Here is a 20,113-nt window from a genome sequence, read left to right as displayed (position 1 = left end):
TAGAAAAAACTGAAAGGAGCAGGGCTGTCCTCTGAGGGGCTAGATCCCCGCAGTAACTCCCACCCTGCAGGCAGGGCTGTGCCCCTGGTTCTCATTGCCTCACTTAGTCCTTGTGACTATCCTGAGATGGGCATTATGTCCCCGTTTGACAAACAACAAAACAGAGGATCTGAACAATTAAGAAAGGGGCCCCAGGTCACGTGTTACTTACATGGCAGAGCTGGGATTCAAACCCGGCCTGCTTGGAGACATAATTTTTATTTTCTTCCGTGTTTTGGTGTATATGTGTTCCAGTTTTTATAGGGAACACATAATATTTATGTAGTCTGAAAAAGAAGCAATAAATATTTAGGGGCCCCAGGACCTGGTTATATGAGAATGTTCTTGGGCTATGGCACCCTGGATGGGTCAGGGCATCCATCACCTCTAAGGCACAGTGTGCTATGCTGGCCTTAAAGGTACAAGGCAACTTTTAAATACATACTCCTCTTGCAAAATAGTATTAGTCAACATTTATGGAGCACTTAGTATGTGCCGGGCACTGGGCCAAGTGCTTTGCATAAACTGTTTATTCAAATCTCACCACAACGTGATGAATTAGGCATCGTAACCTGCATTTTACAGGACAGGATACTGAGGCTGAGGTTTGGTGACTTGCTCTAAATTGTGCCTGGGAAGGTAAGGAGGGCTGGTCTTGACCTCCTTGGACACGGTCTGAATTGCTGACCACAGTGACCCCCACCCCAACTCTCTGGGTGTGGCCAGCCAAGATCCTGCTCTGCTTCTTTCTTTCTGTACATCTGCATCCCCTCAGTGACTCGGGGAGGGGGGGCATTCAAGCACCAAGGTGAGCACAATAGTTTCAGAAATGGGATGTTCATCCAGGTATTTGCCTTGAAATCAACTCCCACCCCATTGGACAGATAAGGAAATTGAGGCTCACATAGAAAATCAATGGTGAGGCCAAGATTGGAACTAAGGTTGCTGTCCCCAGGTCCCATGGCTGCCTTTGCTGTTTTAGGATGTATGTCATGGGCCTCCCTGGGTCCCTTCTCTAGCCAGAATCCGTCTTTCCACCCCTAAGAGAACAGATCTGCTTCCTCAACTGCAGCCTCAACAGGTCATTTGGTGGGATCTAGGGTACTGGGAGCCAACTGTCTCCTATACTCAGGGTGATGTCCACTGCACCCTCCTCATGCCAGTCCTCACTCTTTTTTATGAGGCTGGTGGTTGGCCTGCACCCAGGAAGGGCAGGGACAGTGTGCAGAGGAACTGTGGAATGTGGCCAGGGGCTCTGCTCTCTGACAGTGGGTCCACTGAGAAGAGAGGGGTCTACAAGACACACTGAGGACTCTGTACAACTGAATAGGCCCTGGGGGGACCCCTGGAGGACAGAGCTACAGCAAGGTCCCTGAGTGTTCTTGGGCCACATGTTGCAGGCCAGGCTCTGGCAGGGAGCTGGGAAGTGCAGGTGAGGGTCCCTGGGATTTGTTCTTGGTTTGAACTCTGGTTCAAACTGCTCCAAAGGGTCCTCCAGCAGGTTCCTGTCTTCTGCAGGGTTTGCTTCCCAGAGAGGCACTTGAAGGAAGATTGTTCTCAAAGACAAGCCCCTGCAGGTCAACTGAGATCAGCAAGGGCTCCCGAGGCAGCCCAGCAGGCAGCAGGGCCAGCAGCCTGGGACTCAACGGCAGCAGGCAGGCTCTATCCCTGCAGCTCCAAGGCTTCCTGCAGCCCCGGGGGAATCTCCTTTATGGATACCCCTGATTGATGGGGAAGCCAGCAATGGAGCGGGAAGAGAGGGAGCTGGTGGGGAAGGCCAGATATTGAGGAAAGATGGAAACAGAAATGAGACATGGGGGAAAAGGAGAAAGGCAGAGACTGGGGGAAGAGGTAAGAATATTACCTGCCCTCCAGGTGCATGGGCCAGTGGAAGGGGCAGGTGGACACAGGGACGCAGGCACGTGGTCTCTGGGGCCAATCTGAAGAGGGCAGGATGGACAGAGGGGTGTCTGCAGAGCCAGGAAGATCGAAGCCATCATCAAATCCGTGCAATACAGATTTGGATGCACCATCATACTAGTCCAGGGGTCTTAGAACCAGGGACAAGAGAAACTAATTCTTTTTTTCTTTTATTTATTTATTTTTAAATTTTTTTTTTTTTGTGGTGCTGGGGATTGAACCCAGGGCCTTGTGCATGTGAAGCAAGCACTCTACCAACTGAGCTATATCCCCAGCCCAAGAGAAATTAATTCTGTGCCAGGCTGCATTCTCAGGGAAGTGGGGTGGAATTAGGTCTAGAAGTATGGCAAGAATCTAGAAGGCATGAGCAGGGACTGAGAAGAGCATTCTAGGGACCAGGCTGACTGGACAAAGGCCCAGAGGTGGGAGTGGTCAGTTCAAGAAATGGAAGCCTGGAAAAGGAGACCTGACCAAGCTGTCAGTGGTCTCTCGGGCCAACCTGGAGAGGGCAGGATGGGCAGAGGGGTGTCTGCAGAGCCAGGAAGATCGAAGCCATCATTGCTGTGAAGGGACATGCTGTCAAGGGACCCGCAAGCCAGTAGCACAGGCCATGTTCCCATACCAAGAATCCTGAGGTGAGAGCAGCGTTGCTCTTGTTTTTAGAAAACTTTTTTTCTCTTTCCTACATATCGATTATAGGAACATGAGAAAATATATCATACAAAAAAAAAAAGGAAAAATCACCCACCATCTCACCAAGTGTGTTTGGAATATTAAGTAAAAAATAAACATTTCTCCCAACACCCCTCCCCTCACACCTTCTGATTCATCTATTCAGTTCATACTTCCTGACACCTACTATGTGCCAGGTGGTAACCAGCAATAGTCCTTATCATGAGAGCTTTTGTACTCTAGTGGAAGGAAGAGAAATGTGGAATATACAATAAACACCATAAATAGGTGAAAATCTAAAACATTAGCTCATATCAAGTGCAATGGAAACAGAAAATGCCCCCAACAGGAAGGGATCAGGAATGGAGAGGGGGAGGACAAGTAATGATTTTCGAATAGGAGGTCTGGGTCGGCCTCTTCACAGTCCCACGATTCTGATGTTTTTGTCATGTACAACATACACAAAAGAGCATATTCATCAATATATACTACCTGGGAGTTTTTTAAAAGACAAAAATGGTGATTCTTCTTCAATAACTTGCTTTCTTCCTTCCCTTAACCATGTAGCCTGGCCATCCCTCCAAGTCGGTGCGCATCTCTTTTGTTTTCTTTCAATGCTGCAGAATATTTCACTGTGTGGCAGCACTCATAATTTATTTACCAAGTCCCCTGGTGATGGACAGCTAGATTGTTTCCAGTTCTGAGCAGTTCGAGGTGAGAAGGGGGCCATCCAGAACACAAATCCAAGAAAGGCCTGCCCTGGGGTTCTGCGTGACTGAGAGATGAGGTCTGGAGGGAAGAGGGCCGCAGGAAACCCTGCTGCCCGCACGCACAGGATTTCAGCTCACCCCCCAAACCACCCTGCTCCTGTACTCCCTCCATAAATCACTCTCTGCCTCCTCCTGTCTGCAGCAGGGCATGCTGAGCCCATATAAGCCAGTGGACACGGAGGTGAGCACACATGTGTGCCTCCAGTGGACAGCCTCCTTGGCCCCATCACAGCCAGCTCGTGGCTGCTCTCCGTGGTACACACCAGCCCGCAGTTGTCTCTCTGCTCCAGACCAGGCCTTGCTAGATGTGCATGAGCAACCACATAGATCTGGGACCCTCACGTGCACTTCCCAGCTCCCTCCCCAGAGCCTGGCCTGCAAAACATGTGGCCCAAGAACACTCAGGGACCTTGCTGTGGCTCTGCCCTCCAGGGGTCCCCCAGGGCCTATTCAGTTGTACAGAGTCCTCAGTGTGTCTTGTAGACCCCTCTCTTCTCAGTGGACCCACTGTCAGAGAGCAGAGCCCCTGGCCACATTCCACAGTTCCTCTGCACACTGTCCCTGCCTTTCCTGGGTGCAGACCAACCACCAGCCTCATTAATAAGTGATTCTGCTTAGAGGCTCCCTGACTGCTCCCCAGCCCCGCCCCACACAGCCCCCCTGTGAATCTCATATCCTGGCCCCCCACTTCCTGCCTGGTCGTGGGCTGAGCCAGTTCACTACCAAGCCCAGAAAATAAAAACAAGTGCCAGTGATCTACTCGCCTCCTCAGCCCCCACTAGGGGTCACCCACTCAAGCATCCACCCCCATCCCGGAATTGACGGCGCCTCCCCCGCCCCCCATCCCTCCTCCTTTTAAGCTAATTGTTTGCTAGTGACTCAGAGCTGCCTCCAAGCCGGCTGGTGCTCATTTAGGGAAGGAAAATTCAGTGGCCCACATAAAAATTGCTTTATTAAAGTGTAAAAATATTCCGCCAACTGTATTCCCACCATCTGTTTTGCTTGTAATTCTTGTGAAAAGCGCAATTCTCTGTGCCTCCTTGGCCTTTGTCCTTTAAAAGCTGCCAGAGGCGACTCACTGCGGCTCCTGACCTATGTCTCTGCTGGTTCCTGAGGCCCCTCCTCTGTGGGTCCCCCCCTGCACACAGGCCTGGCCGAGTGGCCATCTTGAAGGCTGCGGTGTCTTGGAAACTGGAACCCCCTTCGTGTGCAGCTTCCTGAATACTTGAGATGTCTCAATTTCCTCTGCTTCGGGTACCCTGGGGCAGAGGGATCAGGAAGACCAAGGATAGGCTCTAGTCCTAGCTCAGACATCTGCAAGTCACTTCATTTCACCAGGACTCATTCCAAAAATGGGGACAAAACACCCACCTTACAGGTACAAAAGCCTCAAACTCCTTTCCCCCCACTGCACACATGTTAACACTGTTTCCCTGCTTTGAACTTCACCCTGGTCTTCAAACACACCATGTCCTTCCATACCTCTGTACACTGTCCCCTCTGCCTGGAATGCTCCTTCCTTTCCATCTCAGCCTCACAGACTCTTATCCCTCCTTCAATGTCCAAGTGAAATGACCCACCTCTCTCAGAGTGGCACCAATGCTACCGCTATACCTTCCCAGTTTATGATCATGTAACCACTGTGTTCATTGCTCCCACAGGAAATTGGTTCCTCCAGGATGGGACCTTCTCATTCATGACTGAATCTCAGATCCCTGTGCAAAACGTGGCACACAGTGGCTGCTGGGCATGGGTGTGGTGTGGGCAGTGTGACAAGGGTACAGCAGATTGGGACTCTGGGATCAGGCAGGCCTGAGCTGAGGAACCATGGGAAATCCTCTTGCTTCTCCCAAGGCTCAGCTTTCTCATCTCTAAGATGGAAATTATAAAACTAATACCTTCCTAGCTGGGCGTGGTGGTGCACACCTATAATCCCAGCTACTCAGAAGAATGGCAAGTTCGAGGTCAGCCTGGGAAACTTAGTGCGACCCTTTCTCAAATTAAAATTTAAAAGGAGGCTGGGAGGGTGGCTCTGTGGAAGAGCCCTTGCCTAGGATGAGTGAGGCCCTGGGCTCAATCCCCAGCCTGGCTCATAAAAAAGGCGGGGGGCAGGAATGAATTCTTCCTCAGGTAGGTGTTGTGAAGACTCAAGGCAATAACACCGTGAAGCACATTGTAAGGTTTGGGCACATCGTCGGCCTTCACTGTTATTACCAACAAGGGGAAGCCCTTTGGGGGCTGCAGGGTGACCGCTGGCTGGGGACTGGTGGTGAGGACGCTGATGAATCAGCGGGCAGGGAAGAAGTCCATGCTTCTGGGAGTATTGGGGTGCTGGAATGGCACACCCCTCATACGGACAGGGCTGAGTCCCAAAGAGGTGGCTCAAATCCACAGGCTAGTCAGTGGCTGAGGAGGAAGCCCAGGCTGTGCCTTGCAGGCCGGCTTGCCACAGCCCCAGCCCCTCCTGGGTCTGGAGCGGGAGGGCTGGACTGCGCCAGGCACCGCAAGTGCAGGCTGTAAATTTGTGATGGTCTATGAATATTCGGCAGCTCTTTTGAGTTATTTGTGGCACTTCAGGCAGGCTGGAAAATGTATTCCTGTCGCTGTTCTGTTGGCTTAGGTGAGAAACATTTGCTCTCCTTTGTCTCCTTTTTTTTTTTTTTAATGGGAAATGTATAGTTTTTACATGTGCCAGTTAATTTGGGCACTGTGCACCCTAAAAATGCCAAATCTCTTGCACCTCAAGAGTCTGCTTCAAAACAGAAAAATTAAAACCTGTAGTTGGCCTTCCTCAGCCCCTTTCCCGCCCCTCCCCAGGAGAAGTTATAGGCGGGGGAGGCAGAGCACTTTCTGGCCTGATAATTCAAACCCAGAACCAGGGTGGTTGGGCTTGGGAGGAGCTGGGCTCTGTGGCAAGAAAAATAACTGAGTACAGGACTGTCCTTATGACGCTGACTGCGGTGTCCATAAGGACAGGGCTGCCCTCCCCTCCAGGAATTGGGACTCTCCAGGTTGCGGCACCTGGTCCCACCTCACTCCCTGCAGACATAGCGACATAGGGAGAATTCTCTGAAGGGTGGAGGAAGCAGGGTGGGAGGGACACCCACGAGGGAGGACCGGGGAGCCGGATGATGTGGCTGGTATGTCCCCCCACTGGACAGAAAGAGGTAGCTGGGTGCTCCCCTCCATGATACTGTCCTGGCCCCCGCCCCTCAGCAGACCTCTGCACCCTTCACTAGATCCATCTCAGCCTGCATGAGGTTTTCAGGCCCCTTTGCTAAAATATGAGAATCTCTTTTATGCATCTAAATACCTCACAGACAACCCTCCACCCCCATAGTAACTGTCATTGTCACATCCATTGGTGGATGGTAAGGACCAAAAGCCAGTATGAATCCAACAGCACTTTCCAGTGTCATTTATTTCCTGACAGTATCCACATGCATTAGGAGAAAAATAGGCATGCATTCCTATGGGTGATGTGCCATTTATTCAGCCCAGGAATGATGCTTAAGGGACTACATAGATTTGAGGGTCCCCAGTGCTCCCCAGAGCATGTGTCCACATCCGGTCAGCCCTGGTGGGTGTTCATCGCTCCTATGTGTGCTGAGCACCATCTCCTGTGCAGGTGGTGGTCCAGGAGCTCATCCCCTCCCTGGAGGTGAGGCCCAGCCCCCCTGCCCTCCCCAATCCATCACCATTAGCCTGACCTTGCCACAGGGACCAGCCTGGTTCCTTATGCAGGGAGCCAGGGCAGTCTTTGACAAGCCTAAACACCTGACAAATCTTTCCCACCTGCTCTTTGCCAATGATGTAGCACATTGCTTTAGGGATGTGTGCAGATGGATTCACCGTGAATGTTGTCTGAGCTTCACCGCCACCTCCTGTAAACATCTCAGCTCTGTAGAATGGTCTTTCTCCAGTGCCCTCCACCCCATCTTTTCCAGGTCTTTATTTAGAGCTCATCTCAAATACCTCCTCCCCAAGAGGCTATCCCGAAGAGCCCCAACCAGCCTCCAGTTCCTCTTTACCTTCTTCACCGAGCTTGTTGATATCTGGCATGATTGTTTGTTCATGTGTTTGGCCTCTGTCCCACATGAAGAGTGGAAGCCCCCTGACAGCAGGGACATTCAGTGACAAAAGAGGGCCTGCCCTCTACCAGAGCTCCATAAATAGATATGGAAGAGGGATGCCCAGGAGTCCACAGTGACTTGGCTGCAGAGCTGGGGTTTGTCCCAGGGGTCCCAGGATCCTGCTCCCCACCATGTTCTGTCCAACACACCAGGGTAAGTAGGAGAGCCAGAATTTGGAGTCCAGATGCCAGAGTCAAGTCGCTGACCACCAGGCCTTCCACCTCCCCAAATCCAGCTTCATGCTACTTGACTTGTGGTTAGAATGTAAATTCTACAGCTGTGCTATCCAGTATGGCAACCATCAGCCATGTGTGAATATATTTATTTAAATGTATTTTTTAAATCAATCATGTATTTTATTTAATCATGTATTTTATTTAGATGTAAATTTGTTTAAAATTAAATAAAATTTAAAATTCTACTTCCTCAGTCCCACTAGTCCCACTTTGAGTGCTCAACAGCCACAGATGGCCACAGAAGATTTCCATCAGGGCAGGAAGTTCTGTTGTACAGTGTTAGTCTAAAGAGGAGGCACCTCAAATCTGTCTCGTTCATTTCCCTAGCCCGTAGAAGAGGACTCCATTAATGCCTTTATTACATGAAGGAATCCATTACTGCCAGTGCTTTGGCTGAGAGCCCCTCTCCCCTCTGCTGCTGACCGATGTCCTTCCTCCCACAGGGAGGGATGAAGCCAGCAGTGTGGAAGTGACGTGGCCAGATGGCAAGATGGTGAGCCAGAGCGTGGCCAGTGAGAAGATGAACTCAGTGCTGGAGATCCTTTACCCCCGGGATGAGGACAAACTTCAGGACCCAGCCCCACTTGAGGTGGGCCAAGGCATCTGGACCTCATATCTAGAAAAGCAGACGCCACCCACAATCTCACGGGCTGTAGCATTGGCCGCTAGAATAATGGGGGGCTTCAGAGTGATCCCTCCCATCTGTAGTCTGAACAACACTATCACATTCTCTTCTGATTCTCAGAAATCCTAGAGAATTGTCAGAGCAAGTGTTTTGTATCCATTTTACAGAGGAGAAAACTGAGACCAAGAAAGGGAACCCAAGGCCCACTGAGGCCCTACAACCAGTTGTGAGCAGGGTTAAAAATTGACCTGTAGGTCCCCTGCGGCCCTCCTGGTTCTTTCCAAGTATCTTATGAAACCTCCTTTTGCCCTAAGGGTGGGGCTCAGACCCTGTACAGAGCCTCTAGGGTTCTTTAAGGAACACCTGTGGACCAATCTCTGGTCCAGATCAGGTATGCAGAACCCATGTGAAGGGAAATGAGCAGGAGTTTGAATTATGTTCATTCTTGCCCCCTGCACACTATGCCATCTCCTGTCTCAGAGCAAGGCAAAGGGTCCTAGAAGGGAGGGGACTCCACCCAGGCCTTAGGACTGAGAACACCCCTCATGCTGGAGTCAGAGTAACAGCTTCTCTGTGGCTGTGACTAGGAGGAGGCCTGAGATGGGACAGTCTCAACTCACTGTTGTCTCTGCTTCTGCCCACCTTACAGTGCGGCCAGGGATTCTCCCAGCAGAAAAATGGCCATTGCATGGGTGAGTTGTCTGCGGGCCCCAGGGGATGGGCACTCCCTGGGAAATGTTGGCCTGACCAGTGGCAATATCCAGGGTGTAGACCAAGGGTGGAAAGGCAGGGAGAGGAAGGTGTTGTTCCCTGGGACTCCAGATGCCAAGACAACCGCCATATGACTCACCAAGGTGGGAGTGACCGACAGGCTGACTCACTGCAGTTCTGGGAACTGGCAGTGTCTCATGCCATGAATATAGAGGATCCTGGGAGCCAGCATAAAGACAGTGGAGACTCTGGTGGGCGAGCTCTGTCCTGGTGCAGGTAGAAGAGCCACATGCCATGGCAGCCAGGGAAGCAGCCGGTAGGGTCTGACAGGCAAGGTTGGCCATTGTTGGGAGCATCCAGGCAAAGCAGGGTGCAAAGTCACAGAGCAGGTGGGAGATTACATACTGGTTCAGTACTAGGGGACAGGTAGCTTCTAGATGGTAGTGCCATAAAAATCCAGTGACCTTCTGAAAATCTCCCAAGAGCCTAGAATAGGAAGGGAGCAGCCTAGAGGCTCAGTGTCCACAAGACCTTCAACCTGGCGTCTTCCATTCTAGTGACCAGTAACAAGGGGTCAAGCCAAGGATTCCTCCTTCCTTAGACCCAAGTCGACTCTAAAGCTGCACATTAGCTTCAGGCTAATGCATTTGCCGCAGAGGTACACAAGTCAGTTAGACAGATAGCCCCATCCTCTCCATAACCAAGAGACAGACCCACAGTGAACAATCAATGGCCACACATGGGATCAGGACTGGAATGGGGCAGGGGCAGGGGCTTGAGAGTACCAAGAGTGGCCCTCAACCCTCTGGAGAGGGTCCTAGAAGGCCACCTTTAGAAAGCAAGGACTGAGCTGGGACCTGAGGGATGATAAGGAGTTGGACTGACACAGAGAGGCAATGTTCCAGAGAAGAGCCCTGTCTGGGCAAAGCACCTCAAAATGCAGAAGCATAAGAGCAGGGAGGCTCAGGGTGGATGAGGAGGATGTGACTCCCCCACACTCCCCATGTCCCCACCCTGGCCTCATGCTAAACAGACAGTGCAGGTGTATGGAAAACGGTCTTCTCTGCATGCTGGAAGGACCCTTCCAGATCACCAAGTCAGCCCCCTCCATCTTTTCATCATCCAACAGGCATTGATATGCCTCCTGCATGGTACCAAGCACCATGTTGGGCCCTCAGGGTGCAGCCCAAGTGCCTGCTCTGAGAGGTGTTCCTTCTGGTGGAGGGAGACTGACCCCAACCATGGGATCACACAGCTAGAGAAGATGGTTTAAGAACCTGTAAACAAGATGCTCTCTGGAAACTGTTCTGAACAGTGTAGGCAGGGAGGGATACTGGATAGGATTCTTTTATGCTGAGCCCCCAAGGATGAGAAGAATGCAGCCTCAGGATGAGCTGAGTGGGAAGCTCTCCTGGCAGAGGAGAGGGCACGGGTGAAGAGCCCAAGGTAGGAAAAGGCTTGCTGTGCCCGAGGGGCAGGCAGGAGGCCCATATGCCTGAGATGACATGGAGGAGGCAGCACCAGGTCAAGGAGGGGCTTCAGGCTCTGGGAAGAAGGCTGGATTTTGTTCTTAGGGCCCTTGGAAGTTAAGCAGGAGAGTGACCTGATGTGATTCACATTTTTAAAAGATCACTCTGGCTGCTGAGTTGCAGATTGGATTGGAGGGAAGAGTGGAAGCCAGGAGGCCAGTAAGGCGCCAACTGCAGAACTCCAGGCAAGAGATCATGGGGCCTGGGAATAGGGTGGTGGCAGAGGAGTGAGGAAGGTGGACAGGCAAGAGGTGCACTGTGGGGGCAGAACGGACAGGACCTGCTGTGGGATTGTGTATGGGGGTGAAGAAAAGGGAGGATTGGGGGATCGCTCCAATTTCTTCTGGAGCAGTTGAGTAGATGTTGGTAGCATTGATTGAGCTAAGGAAGATGGGAACGGGGGAAGGAGAGGTTTAAGGGCTGAGGGAAATCTAAAGTTCCATTTGGGACATATTAAGCTTGAGGTGTGGTTAGATATCCAGGTGGAACTGTCAAGTAGGTCATTGGTGAGTGGATTCATGAGTCTGGAGCTCAAAGGAGAGGTTATGGCTAGAGACAGAAAGTTTGCAGTCATCCATATGCAAGGAGATCACCTAGAGAAACTGTGGTGGATAGAAAAGAAGACCCAGGACCAAGCCTGAGTGCCACCCTACCATGTAGAAGTCAAGTAGGGAGGAGCCAGCCAAGGGAACTGAAGAAAGGAAATGGAGGCCCATCAAGAAGGGACATGCCCAAGGTCACAGAGTGAGTGGGTGGGCACACAGCCTGAGCTAGGACCCACTGCCCCACACCTCCCTGGTGAGTGGCTACCCTCACCTTGCAGATACCAATGAATGCATCCAGTTCCCATTTGTGTGCCCTCGAGACAAGCCAGTGTGTGTCAACACCTACGGAAGCTACAGATGCCGAACCAACAAGAGATGCAGTCGGGGCTTTGAGCCTAATGAGGATGGCACAGCCTGTGTGGGTGAGTGGGCCCCCAGCCACAGTCTAGTAGTAAATCAAAGTTGTCTTTCACTGGGAAGCTCTGGGTGGGCCACAGATCAAGGTCCTCAGCCCTGCCTTCTCCTGAATATAGACAGTCTCCTTAGTCTACCATTGAGTCTCCAGGGAAAATCATAGCAGGAGCTTGGAGAGGCCCCATTACTACTAACCCCACCTACAGGGCCCCAGGGGTGCTGTCCTGGCCTTAGGCTATCATTCTTCTCACATCTCCTAAAACAAGCATTCCTACCTAGAGGTCAGCCCATATTTTCATAGCTGGGATATAAACTAACGCCTATGAGTCATCTTTTTCTAAATTTCTGAACCCATGTTTGTCTTCTTCCTCCCAAACTCTTTCCTCCACCCCAATCCTATCCCTCTCTCCTTTCTCTCTTCCCCATTCTCTACTTCCCTTCCCTGTCCTTTTTGCAGCTCAAGTGGCCTTTTTAGGTGGGTATTCTTCTTCGGCTGCCTTTAGAATCTCTGAGCCTCTATCTCAGGCCTCATATCTTTCTCTAGGCCTTGGACTTTGCCTTCAGTTATATGCACTTTAAACTCCATCAATAAAGGAAAAAAAAAAAAATACAAAACTAACAACCTTTGTGGAAAACTAAATCTCTCTCCTGCTGCCTGTCTCTTTCCATACCCAATAGATTCTGCCATGTGCTCCCTCTAAGTGGACAGCAGGGTGGCCATCTTTGAAAAGGGAAGTTTGGGAGATACTGTTGCAACCTTAGTTGTTTGTGAAGTCTTTCTTTGCATGTTTTCTGAGAAAACAGAAAAAGAAAGTCTCCCCTGTACCCCATCCAGCCTCCCTCACTCCTTCAGAAGAATCAAGATAGTCCTGTCTTTCCTGTGTTCTCGTGAAGTTCTTATTTTGCCCCTAACAAAGATGGCTCCCACGTGGTTGCTTGCTCAGTTGATTCGGTAATGTATCATGTACCTGCTGGTCCAGCTTCTGCTGTTTCTGCTTTGTGCACCCTGACTTCCTGTGGCAGAAAAGCCTTATTAGAGTCCAAAGTGATTAGGGGAGGGAAAAAGGGTGAGCCTTTGGGACTCTGGATAAAAATGTTAAAATTTGAACTTCTTAAGTATTCTAGCCTCTTTTCTGGGGAAACTATGCCAATAAAGTCTCTGCTACATATCACCACCTAGCTAGTGGGGGCAAAATGTGTCTGGGCCAGATGCTGGTTGTAGCAGCAGCCCTTCCACCAGAAGGTGCTTGGAAAACAAGTCATAATACAGGGAAAGCACCACCCCAGGCATGAGCAGTGGTTTGGGTATATACAAAAATGTTCATTTTGGGGGGCGGGGGACCAGGGTTTGGATCAAACAAGAGATAAGAGATGAGCAATTGGCAGACAGTAAGGGAACACTCTTCGCCATTTACCTGGGGGAGGTCACTTCTCCACTCCGGGTCTCCATTTCCCTAATCTAAATGACAATAGAATTGGGCTGGTATATCCTCAAAGGCCCTTTCCTTTTTAAGATTCTTCCATATGTGCCTGGATGTGGGTCTGGCTAGTCTCAGGTTATCCTCATTTCTAGAAAGAACCTCGCAATTCAATCTTTGCAATGTGCTTAGAAATCTGGAAGCTCCTATAGCCAGAGCAGCCTTTAGGGATGATGTAACGCTACGGAATATGTTCACAGCCAGCCTCGGGTAGTGAAGGCGCATTATAAATCACAGATCTGTTCTTCATGGGGGAAAAAAAGTTGCTCCAAGATATAATAAAATCACACTTAAGAATGCAGCAAGCCTTTTAAAAACATATTTAACAAAAAAACTACCTTTTTCTGATATCATAATAATACTCCCAATAAATCACAAAATATGAGTTCCTTGTAGCTAGTGCTGTTTTTACACTCAGAACAGGAGCTTAAATGAAAAGTTTTAAAATGAAAACAGCTACAATTTCCTTGAGAAGCATAGACCCACTTAAAAATCGCTCTACTTCTGGAAAACTCATTCCTGTGTAATGACATAAAATTAAAGATCTGAAAGGGCCTCAGAGATGAGGCTCAGAGAGATGAAGTGATCAAGGTCACTCTGCTCAAGGTCACAGAGCCAACGGGTCCCAAGCCAGGGCTGGAGCCCTTTCCCACCATGGTGTCTTATCAGAGGAGTGAGGGGCAGCTGTCACTGCTGAGACTATCCCCAGTCATTCGGGAAGCTGTTGCCTTTTTAGAACTAAACAAGTGGATCTCAGATAGTGAGATAAGCAAAACCCAAAACCCACAGAGGGGTGACTCCAAATGCAGTTGTAAATGACAAGATAACAGGGCCCATTGACTGGCCTCACAAGAAGGAAGGGACAAGACAACGGGGGAGATGGTCTGCCAAGGACACCAGAAGCTTCAGGATGACAGCTTCAGAGAAGGCGTTGAACTCCTGTATTTCGAGTTTCCTGTGACGGGGTCTATCTGGGTCATTTCACTCTGTTCAGTGGGTGGAGTCAGAAGGGAGTTACAAAGAGGAATTCAAGGCTCCCAACTGTTAGGAGCACAACTACAGTGACCACACTCCGGGGCAAAAAGGCTTTTCATTCCATTTCATTCACTCGTTCGTTCATTTAGCAGATATAGATTGGACACTTGCCAAGGGCCCAGGACTGAACTGGGCTCTAGACATATAACGGTGAGCAAAGGTAACCTGATTTCTGCCCCCACACTACCAAGTGCAGGGACCAGAGGGGGATAACAAAAAGTTTAGCTAAATTCTTGGTTGCATCCATCCATTCATCCATCCATATATTTACTTAGCAAGCATTTCCTGAGAACCTCCTGTGTGGCCAGTACTTGGTCCCTCGGTCTCTCCATAAGGAATGTGACAAGTTCCCTCCATTGAGGAAATCAAGCCTCCTGTCCCCAAGATGCTTGTGTTAGGAAAAATATGAGACGAAAAGATACAGAAAATAGTTCAACATTTGGGCCCCCAAAACGGGAACTGCGCAGTGGACGGGGGTCCAGGATTTCTGAGCCAGGTGGCTCAAGTTCAGGGTATTCGCTTACCTGTATTTTCTAGCCACAGACATGTGAGTGCAAATCCACATGCAGGCTAGCCAGGCCCAGCATACCCATCCCCCTCTTATTCTAATTCATCTTCCTCTGAGACCTGCAGTGGCAGCAGCGAATGAACCCTTGCTGCCCCCTTCTGAGCACAGACAGGTCTGTCTTTTCTCTGTCTCAGAGCCCCACTCAGGTTCCTGACACCCTTGTTGGCTTATGCTGGATGTGAAGATGTAACAAAAACAACAAAGACCCTCAGGGGCAGGCGAGTCATGAAATGGGCCCAGCAGGGATGATACAGATGGAGAAGTGGAAACCCACTCCTGCCGAGCAGAAGGTGGGCTGGATTGCCAGACTCCATTTATCAAGAAAGGCCAAATAATAATAATACCATTTTCATCTGTCCAAGAATACAGCCTCTGCTCAGGAATGTACCCCTGAAGAAGACAGGAGTAGTCTGCAGCGAGTGAGTGGCAGGTCTGGGTCAGATCTAAACTCTGCAAGAATCAACAAGCTGAAGCCTCACCATGGTCCCAAAAGGAAAGTGCTATAATTACCCAGTTTCACAGATAAGCTAAGTGGTTTGTCAGGGTCACGAGGCTGGAATACACAAAGGCGGGACTGGGTCTCAGGCAGTCTGGCTTCTCTGCCTGTGCTCTTAACTACCACTCCAGCCCCCTTCCTCCAGGTGGGTAACTGCTTTACAGAAATGCCACAGTCTCTCAAGCTGCAAGATCACTGGCTGGGGTGGGAAGGGAGGAAATGGAGTCCCCAGAGGATCAGGTACCTGAGGTAGTCCTCCCTCAGTCTCTTCCAAAAGAGATGGCCGTGAGGACCCTCGCAGGGGGGGAGTTTGGCTGGCCTTCTCTGGTGCAAAATGGTGAAATCATCCGCCAGGCCTCTTCCAGGATCTGTCCACACAGTGGCCAGCCCTGCTCTGGGAAGGTGCCATTCTGAGGGCCAGGAGTCTGATTATGAGTCACTCTGGCTGCTATGGCCCCCTCCCAGGGTCTGGGAAACACACCCGGACTGGTGTCACGGACCTCAGCCCAGGAAAGAAGGCCAGTGTAGCTTCCAAGAGCCGCATGGAGACAGGAGGGTGAACACTTCACTTTCTTACGGAGCCAGCTGAGCTTTTCCAGCAGATTCCAAACGGATGCCCCCCACCCAGACTCCCAGCCCAGGAAGCAGGCTGAGTCCCTGCTCTCTCCTCCCCCCTCCCACCCCACATGGTCACCCATCCTCAACGTCTAGCTCCTTCCGTGTGTGGCCAGAACCCCAGCCAGGGGCCAGGAACCTGCCAAGGGCTGATGTTGCGTCTCCTTGGCAACAGGCACATCCTGGAAGGACAAAGAAGGAGGGCAAGAGAGCTTGGGCTGGTTCACACCACAGATAATGCCAACCCCGCCTTCAGCAGCTCCGTCCTCTTAAGGAGCTGCTGTTGAACAGTGAAGTGGTCAAAGGGTAGGCCATCAGAGGGAAAACGAGAAGCAGGAAGAGAAAAAAATACCCTCAGGGAAAGGAGCTAACATTTACGGAATGCCCACCATATGCCAAGAACTTTACATATGTGTCTCCATTAATCCTCCACCCATCCTGCAAGACAAATGTTATTCGTCTATTTTATTACCAAAGAAACTGAGGCTCAGGAAGAATAAGTTACCCAAGGTCACAGCTAGCTAGAGTGACAAATACTATAATTCAAATCCCAAACTGTCTATCTCTACCGCCTGGCTCTTAAGCCTTCTACTGCACAATCTCCCGATAATTGACACCTGGGAAAGTTACTTAACCAGATGTTCACGAAACATGCATTGATTGGGCACTTACTATGTGCTGGGTGTTGTTCTAGTGACTTGGGATGTACACCTGTGAGCAATGCTAACAAAGATTCCTGCACTGGTAGCATATACCAGGGACTAAGTAATAAACATAAGGAGTAAATTGGATGGCATGTTAGAAGATTCTAAGGGCTGTGGGCAGCAGGGGAGAAACAGCAACAAGGTAATTTGGGAGTGGAGTGATGGGGGCACACTGTCATTTTAAATAGGGTGGGCCAGGGAGGGCCTACCTGGGAAAGTAGCATTTGGGTAAAGACTTACCGAAGGTGAGGGGTCCTTGAACCTCAGTTGCTCATCTGTAAAGAAGGGACAAAGCCTCACAGAGTTATTATTACATTTGACTGTTAACCTTAACTTGGATACCTCATAGTTACTATATGAACTTGACATAATTAAGTAGCAAAGTTCCGGATTGAGCTCCATGACCTATGCAGTGCCATAGCCCCTGTGCTTTACAGCATATGCTGCTGGGTACCCCGGGGTAGTGAAAAGATGTGGAGGAGCCTGGCCACTCCCAGGATGTTGACAGGTTAGCAGGAACAAGAATGCAGGACTGCAAACCGTCATAAAGGGGCAGAGCCCACCTTCCTGGGCCTGGGCTGTGCCATGTTCAGCTTAGTGGTCATGTATGTCATCTCCAGAGAATAGTCGTAAAACAAGGTCAGTGGAGCAGGTGGGCATGGAATTGACCAACCACACAGAGCAAAGGTCACCAGAAACTAATGAACTGGCTTGGGATTCAGCCCTCACCCTAGAACACTTAAACATTAAGTATTAAGCATTAAGTATAGAGGCACCTGGGAAGTCATCTAATAGAGCCCCATCCTTTCATGTGGGAAAGTTGAAATGCAAAAAGGTCCCGTGACTTTCCCTAAGACCACAGACTCTGCCTCCTTCTCCAGGCCACCTCCTGGCTCACGCTGCCTTCTGCTCTCCCAAGAGCTCAGCCACAGGCCATTCACAGTCGCCTTCTCCAAAAAGCCCCAAGTATTTCAGAAGCTCAAGTGCATACACAATTTCAGGAATAAGAGGCACAGTGCTGGTTCTTCCTGTCTTGTTGACATGGAAACTGAGCCCAGATCCATGTCTACCAAGTGACCAAAAGGGCCATGCTTGGGCCCTGGCACAGCTGGGACCAAAGCTCTGAATGTCAGACAGCTGACAAGGAGAGTCAGGGGCAGTAGATGGGGATGAGGGTGGGACTGAAGGAGACTGTGTCACCCCTTCCCAATGAATCCCACCTGGAACCCCATATCCCCAGCCAGGCTGCCAGGAAGAAAGCAGACGGGGGCCAGAGCAATTCCCATAAAGGTAGCCCCTCTGCACAGCTAGGCCTGGAGCGGCCATGTAAGATTCCACCCTCAGAATCATGTAATGCAACCTCCCAATCAAAGGGCTAATTTCCTCCCTCTGAGGAGCTCCTCCAAGTGAGAAACACACACCTTAGCTCCCCAGTTCCTTGTGGGACGGTGGAAGAGGGACACATTTAGGCCAAATGGGGGAAGATAAATCAAATGTACACCCTCTCTGCAGCTGCAGGCTCAGGCTCAAGATTTACAGCCCTGGAAGACAGATGCACAGAGGAGGTAGAAGAGGCCCTGGGGCTGTGTCCAGGGCACCCTCATTGCCTCAGCCCACTGCAGAGTCTCACGTGCTGAGAAGCCACACTGTCTTTGGAGACCGGGTGCAAAACTCTCCCGGCTCTCCCTCCTCCCCTCCTTCCATCTTAAAATTTTCTCTTCACCCTGAGACTTGGGGATCAAAGACTCCAGTTTTTGAATCCCAGACACTCCACCTTGCACCCCAAAGTGGCAGGAAGCTAGTTATTTCCTCTTTAAGCCTCAGTTTCTTCATCTGCAAGATGGAAGCAGTAATACCAATGTGGAGGAATGATGGCAAAGCTCCCTCCACATAAAACATGTAAGGCACTCAGGACTGATGGACGGAGCGAAAAACATAAAACATGTAAGAAGCCTGGACTGATGAAATGCACGGATTATTATCAAATCTGTTCCCGGCCCTTCAACCTCCTGGTTTCACTTCTAGCCGCACCTGATTCTACAACAATCTATAAGTCATTAACTGGGGTGATATTAGACCTATAAGAATCCTTCCCAACAAGACACATCCATCACTCAGAGTTACAAATGCAGAGTTCATTTGAGGACCAGGTGAGCACAGAATCTTCCCTTTGAAGAGTCCAGCCCTGCATTTAGATCTGTACAGGGGAGCACTGGGCTGATCGGAACCCATCCATTCACCTGCCTCTCCAGGGTCCTCAAGCATCCATCTCAAGCCAGGCAGCCCTCTCACTCATCTCTGGTCCATCAGTCATCTCCCTGCACCCACTTATCCATCCATCCATCCATCCATCCATCGGTCCATCCACTCGCCCATTCAAGGTACTTCACCCTCTAGGGCCCCCAGTCCAGACTTCCTGGAAAAGTAACCCTCAAAAAAGATTTTACGGGGCTGGAGATGTGGCTCAGCGGTAGCGCGCTCGCCTGGCATGCGTGCGGCCCGGGTTCGATCCTCAGCACCACATACCAACAAAGATGTTGTGTCCACCGAGAACTAAAAAATAAATGTTAAAAATTCTCTCTTTCTCTCTCCTCTCTCACTCTCTCTTTAAAAAAAAAAAAAAAAAAAAAAAAGATTTTACCCTCCTCAAACCATGGTGTGCAGGATGTACGGGCAGAGGCTGAGGGGGGTGGGGATTGTGCACCTCCTTCCCCTCCCCGGAGGTCATGAGCAGAGCCACAAGAACGCAGCCAGAGCAGTGCTCCTGAGAGCTGCTTCCCAGTGCAAGGGATGGCCTGTGGTCACTACCTGCACCCTTTGTTTGACTTACGCCAGGACTACTTGCAGTTCAATTGCATCACTCAGTGACTGCTGCATGTCTGCATTAGCCTGCACTGTTGCTGAGGCAGGTTGCCTCCGGGGCCTGCGGATTACACCACTGCATATTCTCCCTCTTCCAGGCAGCCTGGGATGGCTGCATCCCCTCTTCACCTGCCAAGGTGAGGCAGGCCCCATGACAGGCACGTAGGGCAGGGGAAGGAGGATGTAGAAATGAGTAGGAGAAGATCCCCACCCTCAGTTGCCCTCAATTAATTACCAATTAATTGGGGGCAGCAGGGAGAAGGACCCTCACCATATTGGAAGCCTTGTAAGCTACACACAACGTTTCCTCCTGCCTGGAGCCTCGCTCAGCACTGCTCTCAGGTGGTAGCCGGTCTCCAATCACTTTTCCATTACAGAAATCGATAACTTGAATTACTCCAAAATAACGAGCACATCCATACCCCTGCAAAACTAATTTTTCTGTGTCTGCGTCTGCCCACATGTTTCATTGTGGGTCTGGAATCTGTCTTTGAGTCAATCCAGGTAGAACGGCGCCTTGCATCTGACTGTGACATGGAGTGGCAGAGCGGAGCTGGATTTGGAGTCAGGGACTTAGGTTCAAGTCTTTGCTCTGACACTTGCCAGCTGTGGGCCCTTGTCAAGCTACCTAACAACCTGGAACATGTTTCCTCCTCTATAAAATCAGATTTCAAGTATAACCACCCACCAGAGTGCTAGAGAAACCAAATGGAATAATAATGTACATGAGTGTTCCTGGCTTATATTAGGAAATCAGTGAA

At 50.3% G+C, this 20,113-nt stretch overlaps 1 protein-coding gene across 7 annotated transcripts in view; it reads left to right on the top strand.

Moving 5' to 3' along the window:
• Nucleotides 1–20,113, top strand: part of Crtac1 (cartilage acidic protein 1) — a 157,503-nt gene that overhangs the window by 124,431 nt on the left and 12,959 nt on the right. For 4 of the 7 annotated variants that reach the window (XM_026394750.2, XM_077798855.1, XM_026394749.2 and 1 more), the window contains 4 exons: nt 8,214–8,359; nt 9,045–9,087; nt 11,459–11,602; nt 12,052–12,179. In XM_026394750.2, the coding sequence (XP_026250535.1) occupies nt 8,214–8,359; nt 9,045–9,087; nt 11,459–11,602; nt 12,052–12,173 (455 nt within the window). In that variant the 3' untranslated portion in view covers nt 12,174–12,179. Of the gene's footprint in view, nt 1–8,213; nt 8,360–9,044; nt 9,088–11,458; nt 11,603–12,051; nt 12,180–12,429; nt 12,703–20,113 lie in introns of those variants that run through there. The other 3 variants (XM_026394752.2, XM_026394753.2, XM_026394754.2) reach the window with 3 other exon arrangements.

Source organism: Urocitellus parryii, chromosome 5 (genome assembly GCF_045843805.1).
Source record: "Urocitellus parryii isolate mUroPar1 chromosome 5, mUroPar1.hap1, whole genome shotgun sequence".
Classification (NCBI taxonomy): domain Eukaryota; kingdom Metazoa; phylum Chordata; class Mammalia; order Rodentia; family Sciuridae; genus Urocitellus; species Urocitellus parryii.
The sequence above is the reverse complement of the archived record's forward strand: the minus strand, read 5'-3'. Positions and strand labels throughout refer to the sequence as shown.